This window comes from Plecotus auritus (genome assembly GCF_963455305.1).
Source record: "Plecotus auritus genome assembly, chromosome: 7".
NCBI lineage: Eukaryota > Metazoa > Chordata > Mammalia > Chiroptera > Vespertilionidae > Plecotus > Plecotus auritus.
This window is the reverse complement of record NC_137774.1, coordinates 36,347,723-36,359,852: the sequence shown is the minus strand read 5'-3', so window position 1 is coordinate 36,359,852 and position 12,130 is coordinate 36,347,723. Positions and strand designations below refer to the sequence as shown.

The 12,130-nt window shown below is 60.3% G+C and overlaps 1 protein-coding gene across 1 annotated transcript in view; it reads right to left on the bottom strand.

Annotated features, from left to right (window-relative positions):
- Window positions 1-11,243, bottom strand: part of DOC2B (double C2 domain beta) — a 40,769-nt gene extending 29,526 nt beyond the window's left edge. Inside the window, exons 1-2 of the mRNA XM_080679992.1 lie at window positions 10,542-11,243; window positions 2,305-2,384 (exon numbers count right to left, since the gene is read on the bottom strand). Coding sequence (XP_080536118.1) covers window positions 2,305-2,384; window positions 10,542-10,914 — 453 coding nt within the window. The 5' untranslated portion in view covers window positions 10,915-11,243. The remainder of the gene's footprint in view (window positions 1-2,304; window positions 2,385-10,541) is intronic.
- Between the last annotated feature and the right edge of the window lie 887 nt (window positions 11,244-12,130).

Genomic DNA, 12,130 nt, shown 5'->3' with positions numbered 1-12,130 from the left:
GGCCTGAGCAGACGGGGCTTAGCTGACCTCACGCCTGCTCCCGATTCTGAAATTGCATTTTCTCCTTCTGGGCTGGTGCGCAGGAAGCAGGGAGGCAGGCGTGGCGTGTGCAGGCCGAGCTGGCAGCCCCAGTGGAACTGCTGGTTGGTTGCTCATGACCCGGCCCACTCTGAGGGGGGCTGCGCTCTTCTGCCCCTGCTCCCACCTTGGTTAAAGGAGCTCCCAGGTGGGCACGCCCACCGCCTGCTCTGCTTCTGGGAGGGGGCACACAGGCTGTGGAGGGCAGCTCCTGCACTATGGCCTGGGTAAGGGGGAGGAGTTCCTGGGTCTCCTGGGCCTCAGTTTAGCGTCTGTGAAAGGGGTGAGTAGCTCTCACCTCCCCGGGCGGGAGTGAGAGTTGAGGAGGTAATGCTGACCAAGGGCCTGGACAGCAGGGGGCTGCTCCCCTTTCTCTACATGCTAGCTCCCCCCACCCCCCTGGGGAGAAGCCAGAGGAGGGTTGAGGGCGGGGTGGGGTATCTGCGCTCTGCCCTGCCCCGCGGGCCGGCTCTGGGCCGAGGCTGGCTCTAAGGCTCTGTGTGCACCATGGCAACCAGGCGGTCCTTCAAACACAAGGCCCTCTCCCAGCCTCTGGCCTGCTCCCAGGAAGTGCCCAGGCTGGTGGTCTGCCAGTTTTCTTAGTTCCTCTGTGGGTATGAGCCCATGTGTCCATGCATGGGGGTGGGGCCTCCCCCTGGCACCACCCCCAGGACGGCACTAGGTACTAATCATGGACCTAATCATGGACAGCTCACCCACCACGCAGGTGGGGATGATTAACCCTATTTTACAGATGAGCAGACTGAAGCTGCTGTGCTTACTCAGGGGGAAGGTGGCCAGACTAGGGTCCAGGCCAGGACATCTGGCCTCCTCCCAGCGTCCCCTGAGGGGCTCTGCCTGTCAGCCCTGCCTCAGCCTCCTCCCCAAACCACAACCCGGAGCCGCAGCTCCTCCCATCCCTATGACACCCCCTGCCCTTCAGACGTGGATCTAAGCAGGTGATTGACCTGGAGACCAGGGAGCTGCCATGGCTCAGGGTCCTCCCATCCCCCACCTCAAATGCCTTGCGTGACACACTCCTAAATGAACACACATATGTGTGCACACAAGGTGCCCAGAGACCTGTGCACACACGTCCATACCCCACCACACCTGCACAGCCGCGCTGGGCCAGGTTGGGAAGATGGGGCACACAGGGCGGGAGGGCCTGGTGTCTGGGATGGGGAGAAGGGATGGCTCTGGCCGAGTGGCTGGCAGCCAGTGCCCATTCGGCCCCCAAGCCTGGGCACCTGCATAAAGCTGGTGGAGGGAGAGCGAGGGATCTGTTTGAACTTCGCAGTCTGCCCTCCACCTGGGCACAGCTGGGGGTCACCAGATTCTGTACCAGGGGCGGGTCTGGAGCCCCTGCCACGGGAGGCTGGGCCTGCCCCGCATCACTGCCCGCGCAGCCCCCAGAGGACGGGCTCAGGATGGAGCGAGCAGGCCTCCAGGTACCCAACGAGGGCCCAGGCCCAAAGTGGACGATACTCACCACTGCCACGGCAGGCCAGTGTGGTGGCCCGAGTCGGGTGGGGCACGGCGGGGGCAGGAGCAGGCAGCCTGTCCCTCTGGGTGGGCAGAGCCAGGCAGAGTGGGAGGGCGGGCAGCAAGGCTGGCAGGGTGGGGGACTAGGGGTGGGGCCTGGGCCCAGGCAGCGTCTTGCTCTGAGCCAGGCCCAGGCCCTCCCACGGCTCTACTGGAGGCCCTACTAGGCTGCACTACCGCCCTTACCTTGCGAGAGAACATCAGCGTTGGCACCTTCCTCCCCGAGGGAGCGATGTGTGTGGGGTGAAGGGAACAGCGTGGCTGAGAACAGAGCTGACGCTAGCCAAGCCCCAGGGGCAGGACCACCCACGGCCCCAACCCAGAGAACAGGGCCAGGCGCGGACGCTAGGACATTAATCCCCCGCCTGGCGTGGTCTCAGTGCCCAGAGGGGCACCCTTCCCGCTCCCAACAGCCCCCTCCCCAGCTTAGGGGCCTCTGTCCCCTGAAGCCCCGCCCAGGTCTCTGCCCTCTCATTCTCTTCTCTCTGATGCTGCTCCTTCCCCAAACGCCTCCCTCAGCAGGGCTTTTAAGGGCAGCTGAGATGATTTAGGCAAACATTCCCTCCCTGCCCTGCTCCCACGCACGGACACCACCAGGCCCCACAGGAACCGGGAGGACTGGCCTTCCGCCTCAGCCCCTCCTCCAGGAGCCGCGCCTGGGACAGCGAGCCCGCGGCCTACCTTGGCCTTGCTGATGGTGCAGTGCAGGGCGTTGTTCTCCTGGTCGTACAGGAGGCTGAAGTCCAGCGTGCCCAGGGCGGCTGCGGACAGAGGAGGGCTCAGGTCATGCATCGGCCGCACGGGGAGAAGCATCACCCACCTTCGTGGGATCGGGCGGTGCCAGTGCCCACAGGGACTGCCGCCAACTGGGCACCTACTGCACGCCAATCCCTCCGCCAGCTTCCCAGTCCCTCCACGCCTGGGAAGTGAGCGATCGTCTCCCCGCCTTCTAGATGAGGGGCTGAGGCTCAGAGAGGCTAGGTCAACCACCCCGTCATTGTGAATAGAGGCCCCAGAGTCAAACCCCGATGGTCAGCTGCACAGCCCAGGCCCCTAAACTCCGTGCTGTGGAGTCTAACCTGTGGTTGGTCCAATGTGGCACCCACATGTACTGGGCACTCAGCTGAAGGAGTTCCTGTCCTCCTTGAGCAACTGACAGTCTGGGTTCCAGCCTCAGTTTCCCTCTCCTGTTAAGTATCACAAGGATTACGTGAGAGGGCAGGAGACCAGGCTTTGTGAGGCTGCAGGCCCGGGCAGGCTGATTGTCTGATCTCCTCACCCACCTCCCAGCAACACTCAGGGGGCGGCTCCCTGGTCTCTGGTCCCTTGGGGGCCTGGGGCGGCGTTGAGGAGCCAGCTGCATCCTCATGCTGTTACCACCAAGCCCATGAGGCAGCGGGCGATTCCCAAGGGCTGGGCAGAGAATGCAGCAATAATTGGGTGCAGCTGCCACGCTCGGGGGGCAATCATGGCAGCTGTGGCCTCCCACGTCGATGTAGCTCCCAGCACGAGGATGAGAGCTGTGGTGGGGGCAGACCTTGGGGCAAGCCTCTGGACCGCAGAGCGCACATTCATAGGATGTCTTTAGAAGCCCCGATCCTGCAAAGCCTGCTGGGCTGGTCAACTGGCACCTCATTCATTCATTCATTCATTCATTCATTCATTTCTTCCTTGCCGAGTGTCTACAATATGCACACTCTTGGGATGAAGATACTAAGGCATAGTTCCCACCCCCAGGAAAGCACGGCTTGATGGGAGGAACAGATGAAAAGACTTTGCCATAACAGAGTCTGGTGGGCCAAGAGGGATGGGTGATACCTGATCTTGATGTGAATTGTGGCTATCAGGGAATGCTTCCTGGAGGAGGGGATGCTTCAGTGGGGCTGGGAAAAGGGCATTCCAACCACAAGCCAGCCAGAACGTTGGGGGCTGAGTGGCTGGAGTGGTGCTGGGGGAGGTCAGGGCACCCAACATGGGGCTAGGTCAGGGGTGGGCAAACTTTTTGACTCGAGGGCCACAATGGGTTCTTAAACTGGACCGGAGGGCCGGAACAAAAGCATGGATGTAGTGTTTGTGTAAAATAATATAAATTCAAAGTAAAGGAGCGGAGGGGAGAGCAAGAGAACCGGATAGAACAGCCGGATCCGGCCCGCGGGCCGTAGTTTGCCCAAGGCTGGGCTAGATCCAACTATGGCCCACTGGCCAAGTCCGGCCACGCCCACCCATTTATATCTGAAGCACAGACACCTGCTCACTATAACCATGGCAGAGCTGAGTAGATGTTACAGGGACCATACCGCCCGCAGATCCCTGGGCTCACACAGGGGCCCAGGCCTGGCAGAGTTATTTTTTTAAAAATTGATTTCAGAGAGGAAGGGAGAGGGAGAGAGAGATAGAAACATCAATGATGAGAGAGGATCACTGATGGGCTGCCTCCTGCATACCCGCTACTGGGGATTGAGCCCACAACCCGGGCATGTGCCCTGACCAGGAATCGAACCATCGAACTGTGACCTCCTGGTTCACAGGTCGATGCTCAACCACTGAGCCACACTGACTGGCCCTGGCAAAGTTGTGGGGCTGCAGAGAAATGGGCAAATTACGGCCTGTGCATGTGGGGCTGCCCTTTGTTCTGAGGTGATGGCACCGAGGCAGGTGTGTCTTGCTCTGTAGGTCCTCACCCAGGATAAGGCACCCCGCTCAGCATCTCTGTTCTCGCCTGGAGGGCACATGGCCCTGGTTCAAATCCCGCCTCTGCACTTCCTTGTTGTGTGGCCTCTGGCAGCGTATCTAGCCTCTCTCTGCCTCAGTTTCCTCTGCAAGATGGCGACGCCCTAAGACCCACCTCCCAGCAGCGTGCTTTAAAACACACCTGGGACATAGAAAGCGCTCAGTAGATAATTATAGAAGAGCAGAGCCATTTCAGTGACTTTTCTAGAAAACTGTACTTGCCCCGCTGAGACACCTTCTGGAATGAACTCGTTCCAAACTGGATCACTCCCCTCCCCGGCGCTGTGAGTGTGGAAGACACAACTGGTCACTTACACTTTCCTGAATAACCTGAGTCATTGCTGTGACGACGGTGACTGTTCTGTGTCACAGTCACAGCACAGACACGGAAGCGGGTGTGAGATGATTCCTCCACCACGTGACCCTGGTTGGCCACTCTTTTTGAGGTTTTCCTCCTTTTTCTGCACCCAGCTTTGCCACTGGCTTCAAACTCCTGTTAAAGGACTCGCATCTGCTAGCACGGCTCCCTCCTATTCAACAGCTACTTGCTTAGCCTATGAAACCAGGTGAGAATGCTTGTTAGAACGGTGTCCAAACTAAGAGTCTTGAGTGGAGCCTAAGGGCCTTTTTCCTGAGTCGACTGTTGCTTTAAGGCTGTGTCTGGCCCTTTGCTGCCTGCATTCCTAGCTCCCTGTGAGGTGGGCAGGGTACTGTGCGCGAGGCATACATCACCATGCCTCTAACAGCTCCCATAGTCCAACAGCCACGGGCCCAACGTTCTCCAGGTCTATGCTTCTATAACGATATTCTCCAAAGCTGTTGGCTTTACACGACTCTCGGTCATTCTGCTATTCAGTTCAGGCCTATCCGCGGTTTGCTAACCCTAGACATCAGCCTCCCGAGAGCAGGGACCATGCCTTGGCCACGCCTGGGACACCAGCAAAGAGCAGATGTTCAATCCACATGGCCGGTCCATTCAAACCTACTCTCTCCCCAGCTGCTCTTTGGTGTGATGCCCGCATGTTAACATGCACACCCCATGACCCCTGAGGTTTCCCAATCCCAGAGAAGACAAGCCAGTGAGATGGAGGGGCCACCTGTGTCCCACCGGGGACCAGCCCCAGGAGGAGAGAGGATCCCCTTCCACTGGGTCCCCAGACATCCCCATCTAAGGAGGCCTACGCCGCTCAGTGGAACAGACACCTGTTATCACTTTCCCGGAAGGAACAGCATGTCTAGTGTCGCCCCAGGGCGAGGTTGACGAATTTCTTTGAACTCCAATGTGAGATTTGTAAGAAAAAATGGTTTATAAATAGAAGCTCAGTCACCGTTTTTAGAGACTTGCCAGTGATGGGAGCTCTCTCAGGGAGTTTATAGTCCAAAGTCTTCATTTCCCATTCAGAGAAACGAGGCTCAGAGAGGGGAGGTGACCTGTTCAGGGTGGCACAGCAGAGCCGGACACAGAATCCAGGCCTCGTCATTGCCATCCCGATAGTTCCCGCCTGACAGCCCACGGCTTCTGAAATGTTTTGTCTGCCACTTAGTTTAGCTGACATCTCAGGAGGATGCCCTGGAGAAAACAGAGAAAAGCAGAATTGCTCTTGGGGACCGGGAAGGGCTTGGCCGTGCCCTGCACAGGGGCCTCCGAGTCGGAAATGCACCCGGGCTTGTGGTCGGGTGAGGAGGGCCCTCAGGGCAGGTGAAGGTGCTGGTCTGTGTGAGCCGTGGGGTCTTGCCCTTGAGTCACTCAAATCACACGTCTTGGCTAAAGTATACATCCTTGGAAAAATAATGAGGGTTGGTCACTAATGGGCCTTGGAGAGTTGTCACCCGCTTGTTGGTAATTATAGAGCTTTAATGGGGCTAATTCAGAGACAAGCAAGCTCAAGCCCCTGTCGGTTCCTCTAAGGCTGAAGGTCCCTCTGCTCTGCCGATGAAGACCAACGGCATCATTTTGACCTTGGTTTGCACTTGGACTTTCCTCACCCGGACACCCTTGGGCATAGAAAATCGACCCTGTTTTTGTTTTTGTTTTTAAGAAAAATGTCAGCCTCTCAAAAAGTTTAAAAAACCTATGGCAAGAGCCACAAACATGATCAAGCCTGAATTGAAAACATTTTGTAACTGGAGAAACTGAGGCACGGAGTTGGGGGCTGCAAGGGGACAAAGAAGAATGAGCCGTACATCCCCGTTTCCAGGACCTCAGAGGCAGAGGGTGGGCTTTTATACATCTACTCGTGCCCCTGCTTTAAGCTGTTCCAGTTCTCCGCTGCCTCCTGGACTCATCTCACCCTCCTCCGTGTGGCATTCAAGCCCTTGGCTCTTCTGAGATGTGATGTCTTTGGCCTCATTGTTAATCTTTCCCCTTTACTCCAGCCACTTAACCTACTGCTCTGCCTCCGCTGGGCTGTTTCCTACACCTCGGCACCCGTGCTGGGCAGTCCCTCCACCAGGAGCACCGCCCTTCCTCCCTCCACTCTACCCGTCGGCTTCCTCCCTCCCTCCAGCCTCTGAGTAGAGTCTTCCCTGTGGTGAACTCTGCAAGCCAGTGCTGGGCATTGGGTTCCTGCCTTCCTGTCCTCACTGCTGGGCTATTTGTGCCTTTTGATTTCCATAAACGCCCTGATGACGGAGCCTGTGTCTCCGTCATCCTTGAGCCTCCATGCCCAGCACAGTGCCTGACACAGAGCTGGCCTTGAGATGTTGGGTGCATAAAAATACGGTCCGGGCAGAACATGACTGGTTCAAAGGAAGGGAATCATTGCTAGTGGGCCCAGGAAGTGGCCCCAGCTGAGGGCCTTTGGGGCAGGCCTAACGGCGATTCCCCACTCCTTTCTTGCTCCAGGCCTGCATGGCATCAGTCCTGCCCAGCCCGGGCAGAATCTGGCACGGCAGGCGTAAACATGGGCACGTGATGCAATCCTGGCCAGTGAGGCAGAAACACAGGTCTCTTGAGGACTCTGGGAGAGATTTCCTCACTCTTAAACTGAGACATGGGAGAGGAAACTGACCCTTATCAAAGTTAGGATCCTGCCCTGCCGGCGTGGCTCAGTGGTTGAGCATCGACCTATGAACCGGAGGTCGCAGTTTGATTCCTGATCAGAGCATATGCCTGGCTTGCGGGCTTGATACCCAGTGTGGGGTGTGCAGTGCAGGTGGCAGCCAATCAGTGTGCTCTCTCATCACTGATGTTTCTATCTCTCTCTCCCTCTCCCTTCCTCTCTGAAATCAATAAAAATACATATATTTTTAAAGAGTTAGGGTCCTATTACTACATGTGATGGTTGCATCTGCAGCGGCCACCTCGGGCCATGAGGGAGGACAGCCTGAGAGGACATGAGCGTGGCCTCGTGGAAAGACAGACAGAACCACACTCCTGGTGTTGCTGATGAGTTGCTGTATACATGTACCCAGCGCCACCAACCTCAACAGTCCTTAGTGTTTAACACATTTGAGTTTTCTGTTACTTGCAACCCAAAGCATCCTAGTCATTACAGTTTTGAAGAATGGACTGGGTTTCCACAGGTGGAGAGTGGGGAGGCAGGAAAGAGGAACATAAAGAGGGTGGGCCATAGGGCCCGTCCGGAGGGCAGCAAGCCTCAGAGTCCAGCTCAGGTAGACACACTGTGGACCACTGGGGAGAGGGCACTTCTGCCTCCAACACTCACTGCCTTTTCTCCCCAGCAACACTCCTCGATTAGATCAGTTTGGAACATGTCAACGTGGTGCTTGTGCCCTGAGGTGACTTATAAAGGATGAGCTTTAAGGGAAGGAAGAAAAGGCCGGATAGATAAACCGCGCTTCACTCTTGGCCTTGGACAACAGACCAACCGCCCTAATTTCTTTTTGTTAGAAGAGAGCTAATCCAATAATTAGGGCAGCAAATAGCATAACCCTGGCTAAAGCTGTAAAGAACCATCTGGCTTGAATCATTTAGGCTTATCCCAGGGATCTGGTCGTCAGAGCCAAGAGGCGACGGTGGCCTGGGGTACTGGGTGGAGAGCAATTCTGCCCCAGAACTTGGTCCCTCGGCAGACAGGAGCCAGGATTTCTGTGTTCCCATGCCTGGGATGTTTGCTCAGCGACTGATGGTGGGCTGCCCCTTGAAGGGGATGAAGGGGCCCAAGCTGGCCCTGGCTCAGCCACATTCTCTCCAGCAGAGTGCCCTGGCGATAGGGGTGTGACCAGCTCACGGTTCAGGCTGGCAAGGTGGTGTCCAGGTTTGCCTTGGACCGCTGACCCCAAGTGAGTCTGTCTCCTGCGAGGACACGTGGGCTCTCTGGACCCAGGCCCCAGCCCTGTTGCCCCTCTGCTGCGAGAGCAGTGCTCTGAGGAGTGCTGAGTTGATGGACTGGAGATGTGGCAGCTGGCCTGAGTTTGGACTTTTCTGGTCCTCTCCTTGCCTGTGGGTTCAGGGACAGCGAAAGAAACGCCACGTTTCTCACCTCTGTTGTATGTTATCCAGAGGACCCTTGTGGCACTTGGAGGGCTGCCTGAAGCTCAGGCAGAAGCCGTGCCTGCCCTGCCCCCTCCCTCGGATTGGAAGGAAAGATGCTGCAAACAGAACAAGTTCCCCATCCCTTCTTCCCGAGGTGATTTTGGATTCAGCACATCCAAAGGGGGGACTTGGGTCCCAGTTAGGACCACCTAGAGGTGCAGCAAGTGAGGGGGTGCGGGTGCACTTTGCCCAAGGCACCAGGAACTGGGAGTGGGGAAGATCCAGGCACAGCCCCGAGGCCAATAAACTCTCCCAATTCCATTTCCCCAGCTGGCAGAGAAGTGGGGGGAGAGGACTGCTCCCCTCTGATGCGGGTAGTCGGGGGGCAGGGCCTCAATACGCCAGCCTCTGGCTGCAGGGCTGTGGTCCAGGCCCAGGGAAAGTGCATAGAAGGCAGTTTTCCCACACAGGCCTGGGCTCTGACCCACCTCAGCTGATGGGCTTCTGGGCTCACTCCACTGGGCCTCCCAGGTAGGGCGATGGGAGACCGCCGCCCCTCCCCCTCCCACCCCGTAGGGCTGATAACCCCCACCATCAGCGTCAAAGGCACATTTTATGCTGGAGGGCACGCCAGACCCCCCAGCCCGAGGCCCCAGTGAGCACCCGAGCCAGGAGCAGCCCTGCGCTGCGCGGGGGGATGGGGCCCGGTGGGCCTTGGCGACGCCCGCGAGTGACCCCTGCTCCAAAAGGTCCACATCCTGGGCAAGGTTGGCGTTTGACGCCGGTTTTCCAGGGCTGAGAATGACGTGGCTGGGCTACAGCTGGGCTGGGGGCCTTGCAAGTAGCGCTCCCCGCTCCCCACTCCCATCCGACTCAAACCCATTGAGCACCGGGTAGCGACCTCTTCAGCCTCCGTGTCCCCTGCAGTCCGGGTCGGGCGGGGCAGGCACCCTCAGAGACGCGAAAGGCGCCAGAAGCGCCTGCCCCCGGCCTCGGCCCCGGGGACCCGGGTGCTCGCCTACTCGCTGGGGCTCAGGGCTCAGTCCCGGGAGAAGGAGGCGCGGGCTGGGGGGGGGGGGGGGGGCTTCTTGGCCTGCATGGGGGGGCGGGCGGGGAAGCGGGCGTAACAGGTGGGCGAAGGCCGGCGGCCCTGCGAGCGCAGCGGCAGGGTCCACGAACCCGGAGAAGGAACCGCCAAGGTTTTTCCAAAGGACAAGCAGCCCCGCAGTCCTCGGTCCTCGGCCCGCGCGCCAGCAAAACCGCCGCGCTCTGCGGGCCGCCGGGCCCACCCGGAGGCCAGCCCGGCCCCTGGCCCCCTCCTCCCGCTGCTCCAGTCCAACCCTCGGCCCCGAGCCGGCCCGCAGCAGGCTCCCGGCACACAGCTACCGCGCAGGCGGCAGCAACTGGTGTCTCCCAGGGCGCAGCTCCGCCCTTCCCGGGAACAAAAGCCGCCGCCCGCGCCCGAGCTCAAGCCGAGACGGGGTGCGGCGCGGGTTCCAGGGAGCCGGGCCTCGGAAATGGGATACCCCCAGGGGGCGCCCCCAAACTTCTCACCCCTCCAGTTCGGGTGGAGGGAGGTGCCGGGCTGGGTCGGCAGGGCGCGCGAGGACCGGGCGACGGGCCGAGACCCAGCGGGGGATGCATGCCGAGGGCACGGGGACCGCAGGCGGTCCGAGGGCCCACGAGGTCGGGAGCGCGTGGGAAGAGGAGCCACGGGAGAGGGTGCGAAGGCGGCGAGTTGGAAACTTACTGCAGTCGTCGGACTCGTAGCCGTCGGCGTCCAGCTCCTCCTCGGGCGGCTTGGCGGGCGGCCGCGCGGGGCTGGGGCCGGGGCTGGGGCCCGGGCTGGCGCCGTAGGCTCCGAAGAGCTGGTCCACGTCCTCCTCGTCGTCGCGGGCGCCGTCGGAGGGGCTGCTGCGGCCAGCGCCAGTCGCGGCCGGGCGCGCGGGGGCGTCCGGGGGCGCAGCGGCTCGGGGCCCCGCGTCCGGGGGCAGGCCCCGTGGGAAGCGGGGGAAGTAGTCGGAGATCTGCTTGATGGGCCGGATGGGGCCGGGGCACACGTCGATGGCCATATGCTCCTGGATGCTGATGGTCGCCTTCTCCCCGCGCCGCCGGAGGGTCATGCAGGCAGCGCGGTCCCGCCCGGGCGCGGCCCGGCCTGGTCTGGCGCAGCCCCGGCCGGGGGCGGCTCAGCAAGCCGGCGGAGCGCGGCGCGGGTGTGGGCAGCGCCGGCGGCGCCCCCGGGACGGCCCTGACGCGGCGGCTACCTGCTCGGCGGCGGCGGGCGCGAGTGAGTGCCAGGGGCCAGCAGGCAGGGGGCGGGCCCAGCCGCGTCACCGGGCAGCAACCAAGCAGTGCGAGTGTGCGGGCTGCGCGGGCGGCGCGGAGCCGGAGCCGGAGGAGCCGGAGCCGAGCGAGCCGAGCGCCGCACTCACTAGCGCTCACACCGCGCGCACGCCGGCCCGGGACCCCGCGCGCGCACACACGGGAGGGCAGGGCCACCTGGGAGCCTTCCACTCACGCGCGGTCGCAGGACAAGCGGCGAGCTGAGCAGGGACACGCAGGACGCACACCCGCACGTTCCCGCCCGTGCCAGCCCCGGCTGGGTCCCGTTCCTTCTCACAGGACACACGCCGCTGTGCAAGGGCATTCCAAACACACAAACGTGTGTGGACACTTGGCGGGAGTGTCCACTAGCTCATATCTCTGCAGGACACACACACAAACATATGTGTCCACACAGAGTTGGTTGAGTACACCTCTAACATAATACACCAACACATGGGCACAGAGGTAGTCGGGGCTGGGCACAGTCCTCCATGCCTCCAAGCACACCTAACAGGGCACACAACACACCATAGAAGTGATGAAGGATTCTGCACAGACATCCCCCCCCACACACACACATCTAGTGGGTTACACAGCCGCACTCCTAGGAATGTGGGCACACACTGCTCACACACTAGCAGGGCACGTGCATCCTCTGCTTGCCAAGGTCATTGCTGGCACAGTCTGTTCACACTTCCTCTCAGGTCGCATATGGACATCCTGTAAACTCAACTTAGCTCCTTGCTTAACCAGTGAGTAGTTAAAGGGATCCATGGGTACAGGCCGGGGAGAACCTTGATCTCCAGCTGTGGTCAGAGAGCCCTTCCCAAGGAGTGATGGATGAGGCAGAGGTGGCGAGGCAGGGTGTGGCCTGCTCATCACCGGGCCTCACCTGGTCAGATAACTAAACAAATCCCAGACAGCCCAGCCCTGGCTGCTGTCCTGCTTTCCGGGAACAGAGCTCTGTGGGGGAATGGCTGCTGCTCATACAGGTGTGTCCTGGGAAAGCCC